Here is a 23,889-nt window from a genome sequence, read left to right as displayed (position 1 = left end):
AAGAAATATATGTGGAAGTCAGGCTGGCTGACAGAAAGAATCTACCCCCGCTTTGGTAACTGCTCTGAAATAACTTGGCAGAAGTTCATAAGGACCTATTGCAGGGACTAGAGGAAGCCCTTAAGGCTGAGACATTTATCCCTACACAGACTCTTGAGAATGTACCCTGCACAGTGGTCCGTATTCTTACTCTGACAGTGCTAAAGAGAAGGACTGCAGGTCATGTCTCTCCTCCCACGATTATGACAGAAGGTGACATCTTCTGAGGGTTCACCATGTGCCAAGGGCTGATCGAAGCGCTTTACTGTATAATCACATCCAGTCCTCACAGTTATCAGAAGGGAGTGGGTATGGAGCAAAAACCAGTAAGGGTGTCCAGGAATTGCTACCCTCTCTGGGCCCCTGTAAACATAGTAATTGTGTTTTCTTCTCCAAATGCTATGCATTGCTTCTATTGCTGAAGTATTCACTGTAGAAAGAAGACAGAATAGTAATGATGTCAAAGGGTGCTGGTCAAGACAGCATCCAACTGCGGTGCTCACTGAAGGCTGAACCCAAAACTCCAGCTTCTCGACCATCCCAGGATGAAGATCGCTTGGTTCAAGGACAAGCCAGGTAAATGGCTACTCTTCCTTATGTAAATGAGCAGGCTTCAAGAAAAGTGTAAAGAGATCTTTGTATTTTCTGGGATTCAAAAATCTGCCTCACTCTTTGGGTAAAGGGTGGTGGGTAAAGGTCACCCAGATAAGGGAGCCCAGTACATCTGGTTCTGTAAGGTAGCAGACACTGAAATGAGATCCACACTTGGAGCCCATATGCCCCTGGCTCTGTTCATGAACTGCAAGAGCTAATCACGAACAGCTGTAACTTTGGAACAAGTGAAACATCCTTGGCTAAGGTTGGCCCCAACAGAGAGGGCTCTCGTCCTGTAGAAACCCATTGCATATGTGCTTTCCTCTAGGCTGGAAAAGGCATGAGCAGACTAGTAAAAAGGCATCATGAAAGGGACTGTGACCTCTTGTGGAAATGGCGGTCTAGGTAGCCTCCGTTTCCATTTGGCATTGGAAGAAAAAGGACCCATCTTTGTGCTCAGCAAAGCCTAAAAGGCCTTGGGAGAAGGAAGCCTTACAGAGGAATGGACTGCACTTTCTGGGGTGTTGACGAGGGAGAGAGGAAGGGCGAGTGCTGCTTCAGGCAGTCATTCAGGAACCTGGCTGATAGCACATCTGCCATTTTTAACATTTGGTTTCCAAGGTTATTCCGGTCATTGAAGTCTCTACTCCAGTCCACATGAAAGAGGCTGGCTTGGAGGAGCACAGATGGGAATTTTTATGGGCCAGACATGAAATGTGCATATACCATTTCTGATCATACCTAACTAGAACGGGGGCTGAGAAATAGAGCTCCAGGAAGCAGATTTTGTGGATAGCTAGCAGTTTCTGCCACCTAAGACAAGGGGGATCCAAAGCAATTAATTAGAAAAATATAATAAAAAATGGTGATAGCTAACATTTATTCAAAACTGACCATATACCAGGTAGCTCTCTAAGTGTTTTCATGGATCAACTCATTTAACCCTGACAATGGCCCTGTGAAGTCAGTGCTGTTATCATCCTCATTTTATAGATAAGGAAACTGAAGTCTGGAGGGGGTTGAGTAGAGAAGTGGTTGTAATTGTGCCCTCAGGCTTTGAGCAGTTCCTACAAGTATCACCTGGAATCTGATGTGAGAAATGCTCAAACAAGGTGGGAACAGGAGCAGAAGGGCACTGAGACTCAGTTGCCCAGTTGGGGATGGATGGATGAATGGGTTGGGCTTGAAGTTTGATAGAGAAGCTGATGCTTGACAACTTTTGTGGAGCCTTGAAGGGTAAGAGGTACATCACTGGAGAAACTGGTGGGTATGGCAGGCAGGAGGCAGAGGAAACCATACCACCACCACAGAGACACGGGAGATACCACAGCATTTTTAGGGTCTTAAAGGATAATTCTTTTAAAGGTAAAATCATGACCTCATGCAAATATGAAATGAACACATGTCAAAATTTTTTAAATTTATTAATTAATGAGGGAACCAGTAAGATGTTACAACTGGTTCAAAGGAGAACTCAAAGAACCACGCAGTAGGCAATGAGGAATGCTGAAGTGAGCTTACAAGTAGATGCAAAACGGGTTTATCCACAGAGTGAATCAGCTATATTCCACTAGACATGATTCTGGTGCATTTCCATGCATCATTATCAATTTTATAAAGCAGGCAGAGTTGTAAAAGAGCTCAATGACAATGAGAGGCATGACTAACCCACAGGGTATGCTAGACAAGATGCCCCCAATTTTTTTTTTTCTCATTTCAAAGTCTTTCACAGTTTTTTTCTGATAAGGACTATCAGTGATTCCGTGTGGCAGGAGGCGAGACTGTAAAGACAGTGGAGCCCAATTTTAAGGGGTAATAAAAGTCATGCAAAGGCATATGGACACCATCCTCCTGGTCAGTAAGCCTCACACTATTAATAGAGTGGATGAGACACCTGTCGAGCTTGTTCTCATGCAATTCTCAGGCCCAGCTCCTAAAGGGTCTGATACACTAGGTTTCAGGTGAAGCCTGATAAAGTACAGGTGTATAAAAAAGCCACCCAGGTGATTCTAATGCACTTTGAGAAACATTCATGGAACTAGTAGAGAGCCACTGAAGGTTTCTAAGCAGGGTAGAAACCTGAAGACATCTGTGTTGGAGCAGAGGAAATTTGATTAGGAGGAAGAGAAACTTGATGGTCCTAAAAGACTGCAAAGCAATAGCAAGAACAATTCACATTTTGAGTGCTGATGGTGGTCCCTGAATGTATAAGGCACGTGGCATGTTTTAGGTATGAGAGCAGACTGAACTAATTTAGTGTCAAGGGGAAGAAAGGAGGGAGCAGAATTAAGAGAGATTTTCACTACAGCCTGAAATCTCCACCTCCTCCCAAATTCAGACCCAATGCTGCACCCGTGGATGTGCGTCCAGCCTCTTCCTGGGCCCACAGGGACTGGCCTAGGCGCCTGATACATAGGGAGACTTCCCACCAATATAAAGTCTGGACTTTAGAACTCTCTGGATGTGATTCATGCTTTCTAATAATAATGGAGATCTGAACCATAAAAAGAATCCAAGTTCCTCAACTCATATAGCCGCTCATCATTTGGAAGGGGTAGAACACTGTCACTATTTTCAGTCATCCGTGAAATGAACATTCTGGGGAGATACAGTGAGTTGATGCACCACCCTTGAGCAGGGGGCAAAATGAATGCTCACCGGGGATACTTGGTATTTTAAGAGGATGGCAAAGGGAAGAATAGTGGGGGTGGGGCAAAAACTGAAATAGACTTCCCCCAATCATCTATTACAATAGAAGATAATTAAATTATAATCTTAATTGAGTACGCATTCATGGGTCCCCTATTATTTGAATTGCCTCCCAACTGTTCATGTACAAATATGATACTTTGAACCGAAGCTATTTTAATAAAACATCCATTTTCAGAAGCTGTAATAGGTTCTCCCAGGTCAGATTTGATAAGCTATAAAGAATAAATGCCAACTCATATTTTTCTGTGGTAATGGGAAGTAAAGAGAAATGAGTGGTTCAAACCAATAGTTTAATTTTAGACAAGAGTTTGACTCCTTCTCTCCTGTCCTTTCACCAAAGCTGTTACCAAGTAACCAAGCTGGTTGGCTTGAGTCTCCCTGTTCAGCGTTCACCCTTCCTCCCCCCGACCCTCTGTGCAGACACTTTTCATCTGTTAAATGAAAGAGTGGTTGTATAAGGGGCTATCCTGAGCTAGGATTCCTGAGGCCTACGTTCTGATTCTCTCTTGACTGCTAAATCTGTGAATGACCTTCAGCGAGACGCCTAAGGTCTGTGTAGGACGGCAGGCTTGTCATCTCAAAGGTGGAGTTGATGATCCCGTCTCTTTCTTGAGCTCACACTGAGAAAAAGATTACATGACAGCAGTTATTGGAGAGCCTCATGGAAAGATGTCTTGTAAATATTATAATTAATGTTATCGTGAAGTATTGCTTTAGTGCAGATCTCCCAAGTATAAATATCAGTGGAGTAAGAAGTCAGTTTTCCCCGAAGCAAAACTGAAATTTGAAAATGCAAGTTGGAGGAGCTTATTTTGCGATGGATGATTCCAGAGGTTCTGCAACACATGTGATTTTTTTCCTACATGGACTATTGATGACAAATTTTGACTTAAAATTTCTTGTTTCTAGGTCTGTCCAGAACCTTAATAATAAAGCCCCATGGGAGGGTTCTAAAATATTTTCATATAACAGTTTTCATGACCACTGAATTTTCCAGATAATATCAGTCTATACAAAAGCTCAGCACCACTATGTGTTTGTCAATTGATTAGAAGAAAATATACATTAATTATTATAAATGAGAACATTAATTTATTATATGTAATAAACATTTACAAATATATATACAGTATCATCCTTTGGCTAGTTTAGAGGTTAGAAGAAACTAGTGCAATGTATTGCAGTGGACAGAGGACAGGATTAGGAGTCAGGACACCCAGGTTCCTAGGAAGCACTTAATAAGGCTGCATGGTACAGCTTAGGGCTATTCCAACAGTGGACCAGCCTGGCATCATGGGTACCTACCCAAGGAGCTTGTTAGAAATACAAAATCTTGGGTCTGACCCTAAATCTACTGAATCAGAATCCCTGAGTGTGGGCTGTAAAATCTGTATTTTAGCAGGCTCCTGTGGCATTCTGATGTACGGTAGAGTTTGAGAAGTACTGTGTAGTTGATCCTGACTTAGACTTACCAGGGATGTGACCTTGAATAGTTACATAATCTCACTGAGTTCGATTTTTCTCATATTTAAAATCTGCTCAATAATGTCTACATTATAGGTTTGATTAGAGGATTAAACAAGAGGTTGATGTCTGGTCTAAGGCTGACATTTAATAAATGGTAGTTTCCTTGCTTCTCTGCTCTTCCGTAGACTAGCTGGTTAGGTGTGAGCAAATAATGAAGCTGTTCTCTGTTTAGTTTCTTCATTTGTAAAATGAGGGAGACATCCATTATATTCTGTTCACGAGGTGGTTACAAAAATCATTTGAAATTATGTGTGTGACAGCTCTTTGTACACTTTTTTTTTTTAAGACTTTATTTATTTATTTGACAGAGAGAGACACAGCGAGAGAGGGAACACAAGCAGGGGGAGTGGGAGAGGGAGAAGCAGGCTTCCCGCCAAGCAGGGAGCCCAATGCCGGGCTCGATCCCAGGACTCTGGGATCATGACCTGAGCTGAAGGCAGACACTTAACGACTGAGCCACCCAGGCGCCCCTCTTTGTACACTTTAAAAGGATTAGACACATCTAAGAGATTAATGGGCCTGGGTTGGTGATTTTTAAGCTCAAGAGGGTAGTAAGATTGACCCTGTTTTGTGTCCACATAGAAACTCTAAAGAATATGCACATTTGAAACAGAGGGGTCATCCAGGGAAGGTGATCTGTTCATCCAAACTAGTCCACACAGATTGGTCTTCCAGTGGTGGAATGCTGGAGCTGGCCTATACCAGCTCATGAGGGCCAACTGTTAAACCTTCAGGAATCTTGTAAATTGGTTGTTTCAACCAGTCATTGTTTAAAATTAAGTTATATAAATGAACTTGTAATAATATTAAATAAATTTAAAACAAAGGTAATAATTACTCCACACTCTTCCCTTCATAATTATTTTACTATCTATACCTTGAGTTTATTCACGTTGCTTGTATATATATGCAACAATACTTCATAATGTGTGCTGTCTCCTCACTCCAGAGAGACTGACACTGGGCCAGCAGCTTGAAATTGGCCATGGTGGAAGTGTATTTGCACCATGGAGATAGGCCAATGCTACAAATCCAGGTTGTTGGTTTTTTCTTTTTTCTTTTTCTGGAGAGCTGTCAAAAATTTACCAACACACCACTGGTCTTACCTTTGTTAATTTACCACAGCTCAAGTTCTGACTCCAGCCTTAGAAACTGAGATTTGTCAGTATGCTGAGAATAGAACCATTTCTATGGGAAGGACTCATTACCCAGGCTCACAGACTGATATATATGCAATCAGAATATCCATTTATTAATTTACAGCAAGGGGAGTTGCCATAGGACATACCCCAGGGAAGGCAAGAAGAGCTAGTTACACATTTTCTTTTTTTTTTTTTTTAAAGATTTTATTTATTTATTTGACAGAGAGAGACAGCGAGAGCAGGAACACAAGCAGGGGGAGTGGGAGAGGGAGAAGCGGGCTTCCTGCCGAGCAGGGAGCCCGATGTGGGACTCGATCCCAGGACCCTGGGATCATGACCTGAGCCAAAGGCAGACGCTTAACGACTGAGCCACCCAGGCGCCCTAGTTACACATTTTCAATGTTTAATGACTTTAGGCCAAGATGCCGTAGAACATCCTTCTCCACAACAGGGACACCGGTTGACTTAAGGGAGGGACAAGCTGAGTCCTTGGGCAGGGTCATCCTCTCCTTTGGACTTTAGATGGGCACTATCCACTTTGCCCAGGGACTCTCCTTCCTTGACATGACTATAGTTGACTTTGCCTTTCTGCCCTTACTGACGAATTCATCCTTTCTTAACACATGGCAATGATTCCAATCAGATCATAGTCAACACCTGGCAGCTATTTTTCATCTTCAAGGCACTGTCTTCCAAAGACAAGTTCAGGGACCATATGCATCAGGATCATTTGAATGTGTCTTAAAAATGCAGATACTCAGGCCTTCCCTACAGCGGCTACATCAGAATCTCTGCCCGCAGGGCCCAAGAATCTGTATTGTCAACAAGCTACTAGGCGATCTCTATACACACTACAAGTGTGACAACCACTCCTTGAAGTTTCTTTGCACATTTCCACTCAATACATAAAAATACTAATTTCTGAATTTTACTCCCAAGACACTTGTAGCTTCAAGTTCCTGGGGGCACCACATTGCAGTCCCCCATACCACTCCTACCACATCCGTCACGAGAGAGACTGCACCAGACAGTGTGGCTATATTAATACAAATTCACCCCCATTCAGGAAAACTAAGTTCTAATCCTGACTTCCGGCCAGTAGCCACCTTTTCAGTCCCTTTCATTAAGGCGCACCCATTATTATTACCTCCTGATGGCAGAGTGAGCCGTGCAGGAATGGAATTTGTTCTATGTGAAATCTAAATGGACACAGATGGAGGTGCATGGGTTTTGCTATCATCTCTAAGAAGCAAAAGGAATAAACTTTGGTGAGTAGCACATGATCAGAATCATTCTAGCTCAGTGGTTCTTAACCAGGAGTGAATTGGACTCCAGGCAACAGTGGCAATGTTTGGAGACATTTTTGGGTGTCACAAGTGGGGTTGGGGGTGGGTGAGGGGCTGCTACTGGCATCTAGTAGGTGGAGACCAGGGGTGCTGATAAACATCCTACAAAGCCCCGAACAGTCCCCCCAACAAAAAATTATCCAGCCCCGGATGTCAATAGCTCTAAAGTTGAAAAATCCTGCTCAAGCTTCCTTTTCTCTTTTACATTCTAGTCAATTGTCCTTTCAGCTTTAGGATTCATCCAACAGCTTCTTGCCCCTGCAGTTTCTGGAGAAGTTTTAAAGGGCTGAATCATTTTAATGTCACAAGAAAAAAAATAAATTCACAGTAAAGGATGGGTCATTTTGTTTAATGATGTTTTGCCTTTCACCTAGCAGGAGCTCAATAAATATTTTTTTTTAATTAAATGGATGAATAAATTAAAACATTACTTTCACATGTGTTTTAATAAATAACAGGAAGATGGCTTCATATACATATATAACTTGTCCTGGTATTTGAGTGGATCATCAAATGCAGGCTACGTGCTTTTCCCCTTTGAATGAATCCATAATAATGCTCTTCAAAAAAGAAAGCAAAGTGGCTGTGATTTCCTGAGAGTGTAATGCTAATAAAAGCCAGCCCTGAATCCAACCCCCTAGATCTATTTAAGGAATTCAAAGAATGTCAGAAAAGCATGTGGCTTCAAGGTTAATGTGTAAAATTCACAGAAACTTGAAAAATCACTATGACTAAAAAGAAAGTATGAGCACTCTGCATGTCTTTAAATTAGAATGACAGCCAAAGCCAGTTAATTATAAAAACAGCTAATTTAACAAGTTTTTAAATTTCCCTCCTGCCCCACCTCACATTTAATCAATACGCCTTAAAGAGAAATAATGAAGAAAGGGGAGCTCTAAACCAAATTTGCTTGATTGTACACACCCAGGTCAAACACTGGGTTTTCTATCTGCAACTTGGGTGCGTCCGTAGTTTACTTAGTCAGGAAGAAATGCGAAGAGAGGAAGAGCTATAACCCCAGAGTCGGACTTAGTTACAGAGCCTGACAACAGCAGTGAGTGATCTGGGAACTAGAGCAAGAAGGTAAAGGAAGAGCTAAAGGAACCTCATCATTGTCACACTATAAAATCATGGACTCTTGGAAGTTGACAGCCGATGTGATTAGAAATTTAGAAATACAGTTTTTTTAGTTTTCATCTGAAAAAACAGATGGCCAGAGAGGCTAAATAATTTGTTCAAGAACACAGCACACAGACCACCCTAGAATATAAACCCCTTAGCAGAGCATACCAGGCCTTTGATCTCCCCAGTCAGAATAACTAGTATTTTCCAGGGTCTCATGCCTGCCTCTCTTTAGCACACTTGCCAGTCTGACTAGTTTGGGAGTTGTTTCAATATCTATCCCTTCTATTGTACCATCATCTCCCCATTCCTCTTCATTTCACAATGCCTTGGACTCAATATATGTTGGTTAAATCAAACTGAGTTGAGCCCAGGTCTGCTGATCAGTCTGGTGCACCAGGAACTGGGATAGCATATGATTTGTCTTATTTTTTCTTTCTCTTTTTTTTGCTCATTTGCTTTTTCCACATGCAGACTTTCTACAAATGTTATTAAAGTCTGATACAATGCTACATCTGGACTCTTGTGATTAGATTTCTCAAATATAGCTTGGTAATCTCTACACATCAAGTTGTTTTGAATTTTTTTTTTTCATTCATTAATTTTTAAAGTAATCTCTACACCCAACATGGGGCTTGAACTCATGACCCAAAGATCAAGAGTTGGATGCTCCATGCACTAAGCCAGCCAATGTCCCTGTTTTGAATTTTAAAATATAATTGGGTGAAGCTTGGGGGTAGATAAGACCCCCAAATGTATTTTTGTTAATTTTTAATTTTTTTCTTTTGTTCTTTTTAAATAACTTTCTTCTTATTATAATTATAATTCCTGTTCATTATAGAAACCTGAGAAAATAGTAGATAAAGAAAGAAATAAGATAAAAATTACCCATAATTGTACCAGACATTTTTTTTAAGCCCTAGGTAAATGTTAGGAATACAGTATAGCCTCAAAGGTTAAAGTTTCTTAATTGACTTAAGAAATTATCTAGGCTGGACAATTCTTGCTGGGGTAATTTTACAGATGACATTATTGAGAGAATAAGTGACTAGCCAATCTCAGACAGCGAGGATGGGGCTTAGGAGGATATTGGAACTGAGATTTCTAGTTTCCAAGGATAGTCAAGGGGGAAGTGCTAGAAATCTAACAATATGCCTCCGGACGGACATTTATTCTATTACTACAGTAAGCCACATGGTAAGTCATAAGGGGCATTTCATACTTCTAATCTGTCTCTACTGTATTTAGAATCTGATAATACCACTATTAGAATTCATCTCTTTAAGAATAAAAGGAACCGAGGAACTAAAGAGAGGGTTGCAATAATCCATTAATTATATCCGTTAAGCTTCAGTTACAGCTAATAAGGAAGATCACATGATCACGATGCGTGCTTGTTCTGAACAATAAAGAACATGAGGAAAGATACGATTCAGGACAGAAATGTCCTTCAGCGCTATGTAGGTAGTGGCAATGAAAGTCATTAAAAGAAAAATTGATTGAGGTATTTTAGTAAACAAAAGAATTCACTGCTTACCGATCAGGAAGTGTATTATTAAGATAGTGCCGTTCAGCCTGTTGGAAGAAAATGTTTCTTCATGCTTCTCTCTTTAGCTAATTCTTATCCTGTCACATTTCAGGCAAAAAAAAAAAAGACAAGATTGAAAATGATGGCCCTATTTTATTTGCTTCAAAAGAAACAGGCTGTTGCATTGTGTTTGGAACAGTTTACTCTTGGCCTTGACATGTGAAAGGAAGACCATGTAATTGACTAGACTGTCTCTGGGGAGGCAGCAAATATAGTGTTAAGACGAACAGGCGTGAAAACAATGACTGTTTGATAAAAGTAAATAAATTCTGCAGTGAACATGTTCCCAACATATTTTCTTTGATACTGATTTGCTTAATAGGACAGTAACAGAACCGTAAGTAACTTGTGGGCATTGCCTTTCTGATATTTTTCTTTTGCATTCTTGAATTTATAATGACTCACATTTGTATTACCTTTGGGTTATACTGAGGACCTGTAACTTTTATTAAAATCTGGAGCATCCAATACCTGACATATATCTTTATTTCTTTGAAATCTTAGGATTGAACTAGAACATTCTTGTGAACATTGATATATTAAAATAGGAGTTTTTGTCAACTGAAGACATGAATGGCAGACCACCATACAGGATTTAAAAAAAGGTGTTGGGGGGGTTGGGGAGAGGAGAGGGGGAAAAACCCTTAAGTAATTCACCCATGATAAGAGTATATAAGGGTGGAAGTTGGAAATCAGGAAGAGAGCATTTTTGGAGAGGGGAGTTGGTTTGCTATGAATGAACCCTGCCCCTCCCCCAGTGGAGATAGCCTAGGGGAGGTCTGTCCATCCCTTTATGCGTGGTTGGAAAGGGCCCTCCACAAAACCACTTCAAGAACCTGCTATGGGAAAACTGTTGCTGGGGGGCATAGTCCTCAGGACTCTGACTCTCAGGCTAAAGGGGGAGAGACAGTTGGGCTGGCTGCTTTGATGGTGGAGTCAAGATTACCCGCACTGGACAGCCTTGTGGGGGTCACCGTAAGTCTTGTCTGAGAGGTGCCCCTGGAAGAAAGAACACAGAGCTACTGAGAAGATGGGGGTCGCTTTGGAGCTGAAGGAGAAGTAACCAACCAATTGGGATTCATTCATCCTGTGGAGAGAGTGACACAAAAAGATCCCCAGTGATGGGGGTTGGGGATGTCTCTATAAATGACAACCTCTGCCCCATAAACACCCCAAAAGCAGTCAGTTTTAAACACATGCTGAGTCTTAGAAAACTCATATACTAAATCACCACCAGGATATCTGGCAAGTAAGAACTTCCCCGCTCCCCTTATCTCTTCTTCCTCCTTGTCCTCTAACCCTGGGGACTCCAGCAAGATGAGCGGGAGAGGAGCAGAACCCCTGGGCGGGAAACCAGACCAGAAGTTTGCCCCCCTTCTGCAATTGCAGGTTCTCCCTTGCCACTGGCCCGAGCTGGGGGATGGAAGGAAATGTTCCTTTTAAATTGAGAATATAACGTTATTTCATTTAAAAGCATTTATATATTGGGACTGGATATTTTAATTATTAAACCAAGACTGTGTTTGGTAGCTTAAAGTGATAAGAGACTTCTTTTTATTACCTAAGAGCATCCAGAAAAGTCGGGGGCCTGCCTGAGTGTTCATGCAGTGACAGGGGAAGAATGAGGTCCTAGGGCAGATTTTATGAGGGTAACCAGAGCCGTTATGGACTTGTTTAATGTAGTGCTTCCATATGCAGGTTTGTGTACCATTGGTTGTGCAAGGGGGAGAAAAAAGGGCTGTCTTATATTTTTCCCATTCCTTTTTAGAGAGGAGAGCTCTGCAAGCGTAAAAGCCCAATTCAAAACCCGATGGGTATATTTGCATATTCAAGTCTAAGACAAATCACGTAAGAACTGAATTATGGCATTCATTATTTCAAGTGACAAGCTGTGGTTTTTTTTTTTTCCTTCTAATTTAACAAATTAATTTTCCTTGGAACCTTTTGGTTTGGATTTTAAGATTTTAAGCTTTCATCACGAAAAGATGACAGCGTTGAAGATTAAAGTATGTGGTTCTTCCCAAGATGTTCTCAGCCCCGCAAAGAACTCTGTGCATATTCAGGCTTCCTTCCTCTCCCATAACCTGTATTTCTTGATATTCTCTTTACATTCTGGAAGATTTTTTTAAAAGAAAAAATCTTCTGTGGCTGAAGGACATTTCAAAGAATAGAGGATACAGTTTTAAATCAAAGGAAGTTTTATGATATGACTTTAGTAGCTCATTTGACTTATGGTGCATCCTTTCCTCATGAAAGTGTTAAATAGTTCTGCACAGTGAGGCTGGTAATCTTTCTGCAAAATACAGGGTTGTTTTCTTTTTTTCCTGCCCTACAGAATGTATTTTTCAAAATATGAATATCAACAGTTAGAAAATAGTATATTATATATATATAATATATATATAATATGTATGTATTTTTTTTTTACTACTTTTTCAAGGTCCTTGAAAACCTATAATCATGAATATTTTCTCTCCTCAGTATTTTTCCCCTCCCAGAAACTTTGAAGTTTCTTTGCATGACAAATGTCTTTTTAAAAATTATTATTATTATTATTTTATAGACATGAAAGAGGGTGCTATATCCCCAACCAGGTATAGGAAATTCTGAAGCCCCCTATTTTTTACTTTGTTTTGCAAAGAGGCCCTTCTCTTTAAGAAAAGTAATTTCTTATTCACAGTTTCCTTGTCCTCATATTATCAAGGGAAAAATTGTAGAAATTTTAAAGAAAGCTCTAGGCAATGTTTTCATCCCTGAATCTTTGGGGAGTTATGAAAACAAACAATTACTGAACCTACAAGAGAAACAATTGTGAAGTCATTACTTTTAAGCATAAGCAAAATCTCCTCCTGGATCATTAAGTTATAGAAGAATAGAGAGATTGCATTTTGAGATTCTGATAAAGCTAGGTAACTTGTAAGTCAAACAAGTAAAATTTTACAATTCAGAAATATTGACAAAAGTTGAGTATGATATACTTCTCACATTCCAAACATAAAGCTTCCTTCACTGAGCTAATAGAGGTACCACCACAGTAGATATTTAAGAAAAAATAAATAGAATGAGTCAACAATTTAAGACTAAGATGTGTTTTTTATTCATTCTCACTCACATAAAATTTTTAAATCATCATAAGAACTTTGAAAGAAGGAGGTGGCAGAGAAATCACCCACTTTCCTTCTCCCCAACTGTCTCCTTCAAATGTGTGCCTTCTCCTCAGATTGAGGCACCCCAAAGAGGGAAGTCTGGGCAGCTCAGTACTGATCAGACCAAAACCACTGACCCTCCAGCTTCCTCAGCTCCAACCTGTTCTCAGCCCTTGACTTTTGGCTTTGTTTTGGTTCAAGTCCTATGACATGATTTGGCTTATCAGACTGAATAGGTTAATGCTCCTCCTTCCCTCGTAATTGGTCTAGCCCTATGGTGGGCCCAGATCATTCAGAAAACATAGCCATTCACAAGGACCTTGGTAAATTTCCTTCCAATGTTTTTCCAATATCTCTTTCTCCTTCGTACAGTAGTACACCCACGCACGTATTTGAATATCTTGTGTTTTTCTTTAAATTACTTTTTAAACATTTTATGTCGTGTCTGTAATTGTCACTTCTAAGATAATAAAATACTCTCCAATTGATATATAATAATTTATTTGGTCATTCTGCCACAGTAGTAGACATCTGTTGTTCTTCCTGCTCAGCATCATTCTTTCCTTTCAGGAAATGAATGCCACTCGCCCTTTGTGTGGGATCTGGATGAGACTGCTGATCACAGTGTTTTCATTCTGCATTTTATCTCAGCAAGGGGCAAGCAGATGACCCAAGCCAGGCCAGTTAGATATGACCTCCATATCATCTGCTTAGAGAGTCTTAAGCATGGTGTCACCCCACTCAAAGTTTGGTTGATAAGCAGAAGGTGACTGAAGCTGGGTCATTCTAACACAGTACCCCAAAGAAAGACTATCCATGTGACCATTATATGAAAGTCCCTGGAGTTACCCTGGTTCCCATCCTTCCTGATGTCATTGATTTGAAGAACTACCCAATCTTTCCAATGTTCTCTTTTGCTAGAGACAGTCAAAATTGCCGTCTGTTCTTTGCAACTAAGGAACTCTAAATGATAAACTTGTTGCTAGACATTTTGGTTATTTTTACTATTTTGGATACTTCTGTGATAAACATCTTTGTGTGTGTGCTTGTGTGTGTATAATGGCTTTTTATATATTTTAAATAATTTCCCAGAAGCATAATTACTTAGTCAAAAGATATGAACATTTTTCCGATTCTTAATATAAATTGCTCAAATGTTTTAAAGAGGATTATGTGAATTTACATTTTCTATATTACAGAAAGCATTTATACTAAAAAATACTACAAAAATCTGCCTCTCCGTTCCGAAGGACCTTGTAATAGATGCTGTGTTGAATGTACTTGATATAGGAACAGAGTGCTTTCAGTTTAGCTTTAAAATAATTTCACTGGGCTGTTCATAAGATCTTATGGAGTTACGGCAAAACAGGCATATTAACAGAGGTTAATTTGCACCAGACCTAGGCTAGTAAAGAGATTGTGTATTCAACAGCCTTAAATCTGTAATAAAAAGCTGATACTCAGTGGATATTGAATAAACACGTTGCTAGTGTGTTTGCATTATTCCATGAAATCCTCAAAATGACCCTACTGTTATCCCTATCTTATAGGGAAGGAAAAGAAGACTTCGAGAACTTGATTAACTTTCCCAAAGGCTGTACTGGGACTAGAACCCAAATCCACGTGCCCCTTAACCCTCATTGTAAAACTATATCCTAGTCATCTGTTCCTACAGAACTTGGGGTCAGAAAGCCAAGCTGGACTCCTGACTCCACCACATAGTAATTGGATAACCTTGGAAAATCCACTTAATTTCCTTGAAAATTAGTTTTCTAATCTATAAAACTAAAATAATAATACCTACTCTACCTGCCTCATAGGACTTCGTGAAACACATAGAGATAATGTGGGAAAGTGCTATACAAATGTAAAGTATTAGCATGATGACTTAGAGTTAGTGAACCCCATGGGTAAATATCTCTGACCTCTGTAAGAGGTCATAAAGAACACTGGGGCCTTGGGATACCCATTCCTCTCTTTCTGCCTTGAGTTCTGTCTGAGGTATTTGAGATACACACACAAGCCCAACAGATGAGCATGAAATATATCAGCTGGATTGGGAATGTGGTTTAAGTGTGTGGCCACAATGGGCTTCCTAATACTTCATGACTGAATAAGGAGATAGAGTTACCCACCCCTTGCTGACCGAGCTGGACCCTTCATGTCTCTCCCATAGGGCAATCTTTTAGTGCCTGACAGTGGAGGAGAAAGTTGGCTGAAGACAGGCTACTCCAAAACACAAGCATGAATGGCGCTGAGCCCACATGGTCAGGTCCTCCTTCCTAAGTAAACAATCACATCATTTGTCCTAGACAAAGGTACTGCGGTGGCATGGAGAAAAGGTCACAAGACTCCCAAGGTTTACTTCTCTGAGAATCTTTATGGGAATATGGAGATATGAGGTTTGAGAGAGTAAAGTTTCCCTAAGCAGTGAAGAAGCTCTATTGGTAACAGGAAAACAAGGACCACGGGGAGTCATTCTTCAACTCTACTGCCTCCCACTTGGCTGAACTGAAGGGAGCCATCTGTGGCCGCTACATACAATTTTGTCAACTTTGTAATTCCACACCCACTCTTTAATTTCTCACCATGTGGCCATAAAACTCCCTTCATATTATTCATTTAAAAAATAAAATGTGTTTCCTCTCCTATAAAATACAGCTCATTGTCAGCACTCTTGCATTGTTTGCTGTCTGATGTAACCCTTTCCCACCACTTGGGCTGCGTGCTCTCTGTGTCTCTGTGGGTTCTCTCCAGGTCCAAGTGTGTGCCAGCCTCATTTGGGCAGCAGAAGCCCCGTGGAAGGGCACCGGGAGACAAGAGCTAATTGGAGTTTTGTGATTAGCTGTCACGGATGCCTGGTCCTGTCAATAGTGCTCAATAAAGCCACAAGGCCAAACATTTCCTTCTGCATACTGATTGCTGAGTTGGATTTCTCTGTGCAGAAGCACTTTCCAGGCAGTCAATTTTAGAAAATTAGTCTTGGTTCTTAAGTGGTTAAAATCCAAGTCTGGAGAATTATTAATTATGGCTGAGATTCTGCTATGATATTTTTGTCTTAAAACCTTTCCCCAGTTTCTTAGATCCCTGAATCTTATATCTGATTAACTATCTCTTTCCAGGCTCCAAGAGTGATAAGTGCATATTCTACCAGACTTAGGGGATAGGACTTTTAAATGTCTTTCTCCTTGTCCCCTTTTCCTTATTGCCTCCCTGCTAGTCCAGGCCCTTATTCTTCATCTACGCTATTATGATGACCATGAAGGAGGTTTTCTGGGGCTACCCTAGTTCCTGTCCATCCAGAGTTCTGTTGGTCAGTTCTTTCTTCAGTCCAGTGAACTGCCTTGTCACTATATTTCTATTTTGACGTAAGTTGGCCAGAGTCTCCTTGTAACCAAAGGACCAATAAAACACCAGCTTGCAATGATCTGTGTTGGTTTCAAACTTCTCCAGTATTTCCTGTCTAATCCACCTACTGATTTTTAGTAGTTTCTTCCTTTTATTGGGTAATTATCTATTTGCGTGCATATCTTATCTCCTCAAATAGAATGTGGTCTTCTTAAGGGTGTTGGACCATGTTCTCTCCATCTGTAGATGCCTTATAGCACCTAGTGGTGCCTTTCACAAAGAAAGTCCACCATAGATATTGATTGATTAATTACTCCATTTTCTTCTTCTTTATCTCCAGCTCCTCCTCAGTCATATCAATCATCTCCATGGGGGTACCAGAGGAAGCACTTTGCTTTACCTGCAGCTATGGGGTTCTATCCCCACAGTAGCTATAAGAGGACCCAGAGAGGCAAATATAACCCTGCCCTGGTATCACATCCTCGGCCTTCTGGGGCCCATAGCAAATAGCAGAATGTAGGGGCTTACCGCTTGATCAGCTGCTCTCCATGGGGACTAAGTCTCTAAAGTAAAGGGGCCTGATTAGAGAAAATCATTATTTTATTAAATAGTACCAGTATAAATACTGAGTATTCTGGTGTGTGTTTTTGATAAACACATCTTTGTGTGTGAGAAAAAGAAGAGTAAAAACTAGATTATCATTATTATTATGTATTAGTTGTAACACATTAATGTATTATTCAGAACTCTTTGATTGCAAATGACGGACACTCAATTCAAACCAACCTGAGTCAAAAAGGAAAGTATATTGGCTTATGTAATCTTACCACAAACGTGTCAGGGTAGGTGGACTCTCGGGGACAAAGGAATGGGATATGAGGATTAATCCAGTGTGAGTCAACTGCCCATCCGAGAGGTGGTAGTGGTGATACGGAGTCTTAGTAGAGGAAGGGTGTGTGTTAGGGAGGGGGGAGTGCTGAGCAGATAAAGATAAGGGCCAAAAACCATTTTAAAAATGGTTTCCTTTGATGTCTTCCTAAATTTTGCAAATGCTTTCAACCAACAGGGGAAAGAACATGGAGACTATACTAGTGGGTGCTATGCTTGTATCATGAGCCCCATGCCTGCCTTGAAGAGCTTACTCATGCCTGTACCCGAGGCTGTAGGTGCCCTGTGAAAATCTTCTACAAGGCTGCTCCCAAGCTGGGCTCCTCAAGTGGTTCTGTTCCTTCCCTGATGCTCCACACCAGTGATCTCCCTCCTCTCCTGACCTCTGGGACTGATGGCTTGTTTGCATGGACTGCCTAGATTTTATTTATTTATTTGAGAGAGAGCACCTGCACACATGAGTGGGGGGAGGGGCAGAGGGAGAAGCAGACTCGCCCCTGAGCAGGGAGCCAGATGTGGGGCTTGATCCCAGGACCCTGAGATCATGACCCAAGCCGAAGGCAGGTGCTTAACGCTTAACTGGGGCTGAGCCACCCAGGTGCCCCATTGCTTTTGTTTTCATTCTGGTTGACAAAGTCTTCAGATTATCCTAAACCTGATAAACTGTAGCCTACTGTAGCCAATTGGAGGAGGGGCCAGTTTCCCCCTCCTCCCTCCAACTGGGCCATGCTCCTTCACCCTAGCTTAGGTCAAGCACTCCTGGAAAAAGAAAAGGCATGGTTCACAATAGACTTTCTAGAAATGGATTGTTTTTGACATGTTGTGAAATTTATTCACACTTTGGAACCAAAGCATTTTCCCACTGAAAGCAACACCAACCAGGCTGCCCCTGGAATGTAAGGAGGCCCAAATATGGGATATTCTGGAGAGCTGTATTTGGGGCATTTAACATATTCTCCAAGAGATTTGCTTAGGGCACAGCGCTGAAATTACCACCACTAGGTCTGTCATGTCCATGGAGTTGATCTCACGGAATGCAGCCTCAGAAGAGAAGCCAGCTCTTTGGTGTGGCCAGCCTTCCTTCCCTCAGAAGTCAGCTGTGTTTTCTGCTGATTCTCCCCAGGAAAGGCAGTGCCTGAATCCTCACACCATCACCAGGCGTAGTAAGTACTCCTGACAGTCCCAGAAAGCATCCAGCGCTGGAGCCCCAAAGCTTGTGATAGATTATGAGAGAGAAATGAGAAAGTGGAGTTCTTCAGATAAACCTTTCTTTTTACAAGTCCCCTAATTTTACTGCATAATTATTTTGAATCCACGGATAATTTGTACAATTTTCCTATAAGTCATTCACACACAATTCCCTCTCATGCCACACTTGGCTTTGTTAATACATATCTATTAATGAGAGCTGGGCTTCTCAAGTGCAAATGCTTTATAGATCTTACGGCTCTCAGCTTACATGTAAAGGGATACTGAGTACTACAGTACCAAGATCTTTTATTTACGTATGTAAAGAATTCACTGGATTGGCTGAAATAAACTCATCTGTCAGTTTCTGTACACACTTGTAACAAAGAAGTCATTAGCTAAGGAAAAAAAAATACAATCCGTGCAATTAAAAAAACAGACCGACTTTGCCCAACACAAAAATAAGACAAAAGAAATTGCGTGAAAGACAGTATTTCTTTAATCAGGTCATTGAGAGTCTATTACAAAGTATTTTTTTCTTTACGGCGAGCACTCTCTTGACTCAAGTGAGCAGTGATGAGCTCTTTGGCCTTTTGTGTCTACATAGGATGGGGGCATTGCCATAAAACTCTCACCTGGCACAGGTACTGAGAAAGTGCTCAGGCTTGCTTTTCAAAGCACTCCAGATTGCGTTTTAGTCCTTCAGTGAACGAACGGGAGTAAAAAAAAAAAAAAAAAAAAAAATCCCTCTGTTAGAACACCTCCTCCATTTTAGGGGAAGTCATTCTGCCGGGATTCTATCTGGTAGTTACCTTTTCCAGTTCATTTAAAGCTGTCCAAGACCCCAAAACTGCTAATTTTTCTCTCATTTGTGATCAGTTTAAGCACGGGGAATTACATATTCAACTTCTTGCCCTTCAGGAGATACTCAGCCTTATTGCGAAGACATCCTAGGGAAGGAACTTAGATTTTTGCAGAATCTGTATCCTCCCTGCCGTCACTCAAGTCCATTCAATTGTTCATTCTGTCCACGGACTCTGGGAAACGGGCATGAGGAAGGTGCAGCACCCTCCTCCATTCTCCGTGTGGGAGAAAAAGCATGTGTGGCCAGGCTGACCTTACAAAGGCACATTAACGCTCGATGACAATGAGGACCTTCTCTAGGTCATTCCTCTTAAGACAAACTACACACATGCGCACACACTCACACAACATCACTGCAAAGCAACTGTGATTGCAGTTTGCGTGCTGAGGCCGCTGTGCCCCTAGACTGTTTTATCCAACTTCCGCTCCCGACAGTGGATGCGGAAGACTTAGGTTGGAAAAGTGCATTAGCTTTTGATTAAAGGTTGGATGAGGGCCAGTTAAATTTTTAAATCTGAATGAGCTTGCTGACTCAGACTCCTTAGCAGCATAATGGACAGACAGTCCTCAAAGCTTTCATTAAAAGGGTTTCTGGTAACTGATGTCTAGAGAAATGAGTTGAAATATAACTCACTGAACGACTCCGCTTTCATCTGAAACAGAATATGTAATCTCAGAGAATCCAACTGGTCTCTTGAAATTTTCAGGTAAAATTAAATTGAAAGAAGCTCAAGCATAAATATTTTGAAGAAAAGAAACCTCCAGCAGCTTTGGGACTAAATCATTTTATCCTTTAGAATCCTGTATTTAATTCTGTTTATTGCATTTTAAGCGCTGCTGTAGTCACCAATCTGCTGATAATAAAGTCTGGAATGGTTTGTGGGAGGTTCTCAGGATGTATCAGAGACTGATTTGATTTGAGTTTTATTTTTAATTTTGGGTCCTCTCTGAACTCTGCCTTCTCATTTTTGTCTTTTTCTCCTTAGTGGTAGGAACAAACTGTATCTTTGCAGAAATCTCCCAGGAAGCCTGGCTATAACCTTGGAGGCAGTCTCATCAGGACCAATAACTCTCAACCTTTAGGCTGTGGCCCAAGATATGCCCACTGTCCTTTTGCAACGACCCTAGAGGTGAAGGTGCTCTCTCTCCTGTTTCTCATGAAAGGATGTAAATTATAGATTTTAGTTTCCTTTCCCAGTCCAGTAATACCTTGTTCAATGTATGAGATTGTATCAGCCCCTCCGGAAGGGGGCAGCAACAATGGCTACTTTAAAAAAATGGGTGCCGTCTCTGCAGTCAACTCTGGGTTGAATGCTTCATGTGTAACTTGTCTTCCCAATAAGATTGTGAGCTCCTTAAGGCAGGAATTCTATCTTTTATTCCTCCCAGATCTCCCCAGCCACTCCCATGCCACAAGATTCCAATAATCAGTTGCCAAGCCATTTGAATTCTTTTTTTGACATGTGTAGTAGACACCTTTTAGAGTGTCTGCCTCGTTCCCAAAGACCACTGTCCTCTCTTGAAATCAGCCCCAGCAGCCATATTTGTGCGATACGACTCTTTCAGAGATAGTAGCTGAATGGAATGGTGATAGACAATTGCCGCTAGCTGGACCAATCATATTCTCTTTATCTCTTTCTCTACCTCCCTCTCTGGAATTTCAAATTGAGATTCAGAAACAGCCATTTTAGTCTCTGCATGTGGCTAGAACTGTAACATATGAATTCAGGCTGTAGGGATGCAATATTCTACCAAGTGAAGAGAGACTCAGAGGAAGCCAGCCTGAACAGAGAATGGAAGAGCAGAGAAAAGCAGACATGAATTTAGAGAAGCCTGACACCTCTCTAGTTAGATTCCAGTCAGTTCAGAGGCCCAGATGCATCCCTATCCAGGAGCATCATGACCATCTTTTGTAAATCCATAATAAATCCCTTCCTACCCTTTTGCTAGCGTAAGTTCTTTTGCTCTTGAAACCAAAAGAGTTCTAAGTGATATAAAATGGCTGTCATACAGAAAGTAAAATGGTGGTTGCCAGAGGCTGTGGGGTGGGGGTCATGGGAGTTGTTTAATGGGTATAGTTTCTGTTTTTCAAGTTGAAAAAGTTCTGGAGATTGGCTTTACACTAATGTGAATGTTCTTAACACTACTGAACTATATGCTTAAATATGCTTAAGATGGTAAAATTGATGTGGTATGTATTTTACCACGATTTTAAAAAGAAAAAAGAAACAAAAAGTATCTGTTACGGTAGACTTCCTATGGTTTCCACTGCCCTATTCAGGTTCCATTGCCCCAGGTGTAGACAACTGTAGTTACCAAACTGGTCTTCCCACTTCCATCTCCTTGGAAGTTGGTCCCCAACTACCAAGCAATCTGCCTTGCATACATGGAGCCATTCATCTTCCTAGCATACAAACCTTTTCTTTCCATACAAACTTTCATGCCACCCACTGAATTCAGGATCAAGTACCACTCCCCAGCCTGGTATACAGAACCTAATAAACCTTTCCAACCTTCTGATCTACTGATTGCCAAAAGGAAGAAGACTCTGAAGAAGACCCTAGCCAGATTGTTCTACCTCATCCCCAGAAGGGTACTTACTAATGCTATTCTCCTACTTTGGATAACTTCCTTTTGCTCACCATATCTCATCTCTCTTTCAAAGTCCAGTTTTAGGTCCACCTCTCCCAAGGAACATTTTCTGACCACTCTAGTTCTCTAGGGACATTTATTATTTGAATTACACTTGTTGACATTTAAATATACACAGTTTCCCATGCAACTGTTTCTTATTTTGCTAGTTTACAAATTGCTTGATGATAGGGACCGGGTCTTATATTCTTTGATTTTTTTTCCCCCTAAATTGCCTACTAAGATACTATACTCTGAGGAGGCTCTTATTAATGCTTGTTGAATGAAATCAGAAACAAGGAGGGGTTGCTTCATCAGCTTGCCTCTTCAAGACAAACACTTGCAGAGAAGTAACAGAAACATATATTGAACATTTAGTATTTGCCAGCTACCATGCCAAGTGTTTTACATGGACTATATACCTCATTTAATCACCCCAACAGCCCTATTAAGTAGATATGACTATTACCGTCATTTTACAGATGAGGAAATTCAGGTACATACAGTTAAATAACTGGCCCAAGGTCATCTTGACAATAGGAGGTAGAGTCATAATTTTGAGCTATCTCTATTTGGCTCCCAAACCTTTGTTTTTTCTATTGTTTATCACCACACATTCCCTACTCTATTGATACTGCTGGCTTTCTTGCCTGGTTTTCCTGTGAATTCTAACTTCCCCAAGGGCAGGAATCTTGTCTTAATATGTGGTAGAGGCTCACTAAATATCTATTAAAGAAAGGGAAGACAAGCTCTCTTTCTGTCTCAAAAAGGAAGGGAAGGAAAAAAGGAGGGAGGGTGGGGGGGTGGGATGGGTAGAAGAGACTTTGGGGTAGAGCTTGTCCCGCTCCGAAGCTTGGCATGGTTCAATCCTGCAAGGGGCTTGGCTAGAAAACACTGGCTCATCTTTTGGAACCACATTCCCAATGTCATTGATCCCTTTCCTCTGGGGAGTTATTTAGTCACGTGTTCACTGTGTGGAGGAGAGTTGATGATGAATTTTCTCTTGCTCCAGTCTCTTCTGGCCAGGGTTCCTTGGCTCCCAGCCTGCTCCTTGCTTGTTTTGAACAGATAGTACATAACCTTCTTTTCTGTCTGGTAAATGCTGAACTCTGGCCTCTCTTAGCCATTAGGTCTCTAGATAAAAAAAAAAATATGGGGCTCCCTGCCCAGCTCTACCTATTTTGTACCCCTGCCTGGTTATGCATGGGGAACTACAGAATATTAGGTGGTGACATAGGTTTAAGGTTGGATAGACAGACAACCCCTAACTACAGTTCTTGAAATTATACTATTGGGGATTATTTCTTTGTGTTACAGAGTTTCCTCCTTCTCCTTTCCCACTGCCACCCTCCCCACCCCCATATCTCAGTTTCCTACCTATAAAATAGAGATATTAGGGTTGTTGTAGTAAATGAGTTAACACACGTATGTGCTTAGCACAGTACCCAACCCCATGAATAGTAGCTATTGTTGTTGTAATTATTATTAGTAGTAGCAATAGTATTAAGATGGATGATAACCTGGGAAAAGTAGCTCATTAAGCCAGGATTAGTCACGAACTACCTCAAGGGAATTAGTTTACTAGCATTTTTATGCTACTTCCCAAAAGAATGGTTCATTGAGATGAGAAACGTGTAGAGATAACTCCCTACAGATTTGGAGTCTGGAAATGAGGAATGCTGTGTATTCAGGTGCAGTGTGAGAAGATAGGAGGGAACTGGGGCAGGACACAGTAGTGTTTAGTGAAAACTCTT

At 41.0% G+C, this 23,889-nt stretch overlaps 1 protein-coding gene across 1 annotated transcript in view; it reads left to right on the top strand.

The window, feature by feature from the left end:
* The first annotated feature begins 442 nt into the window (after window positions 1–442).
* The window catches only part of ATRNL1 (attractin like 1), an 839,881-nt gene continuing 816,434 nt past the window's right edge, over window positions 443–23,889 (top strand). The window contains exon 1 of the mRNA XM_078077077.1: window positions 443–615. Coding sequence (XP_077933203.1) covers window positions 494–615 — 122 coding nt within the window. The 5' untranslated portion in view covers window positions 443–493. The remainder of the gene's footprint in view (window positions 616–23,889) is intronic.

This window comes from Halichoerus grypus, chromosome 7 (assembly GCF_964656455.1).
Source record: "Halichoerus grypus chromosome 7, mHalGry1.hap1.1, whole genome shotgun sequence".
NCBI classification, from domain to species: Eukaryota; Metazoa; Chordata; class Mammalia; order Carnivora; family Phocidae; genus Halichoerus; species Halichoerus grypus.
Note: the sequence above shows the minus strand (reverse complement) of the source record. Positions and strands in the feature narration are given on the sequence as shown.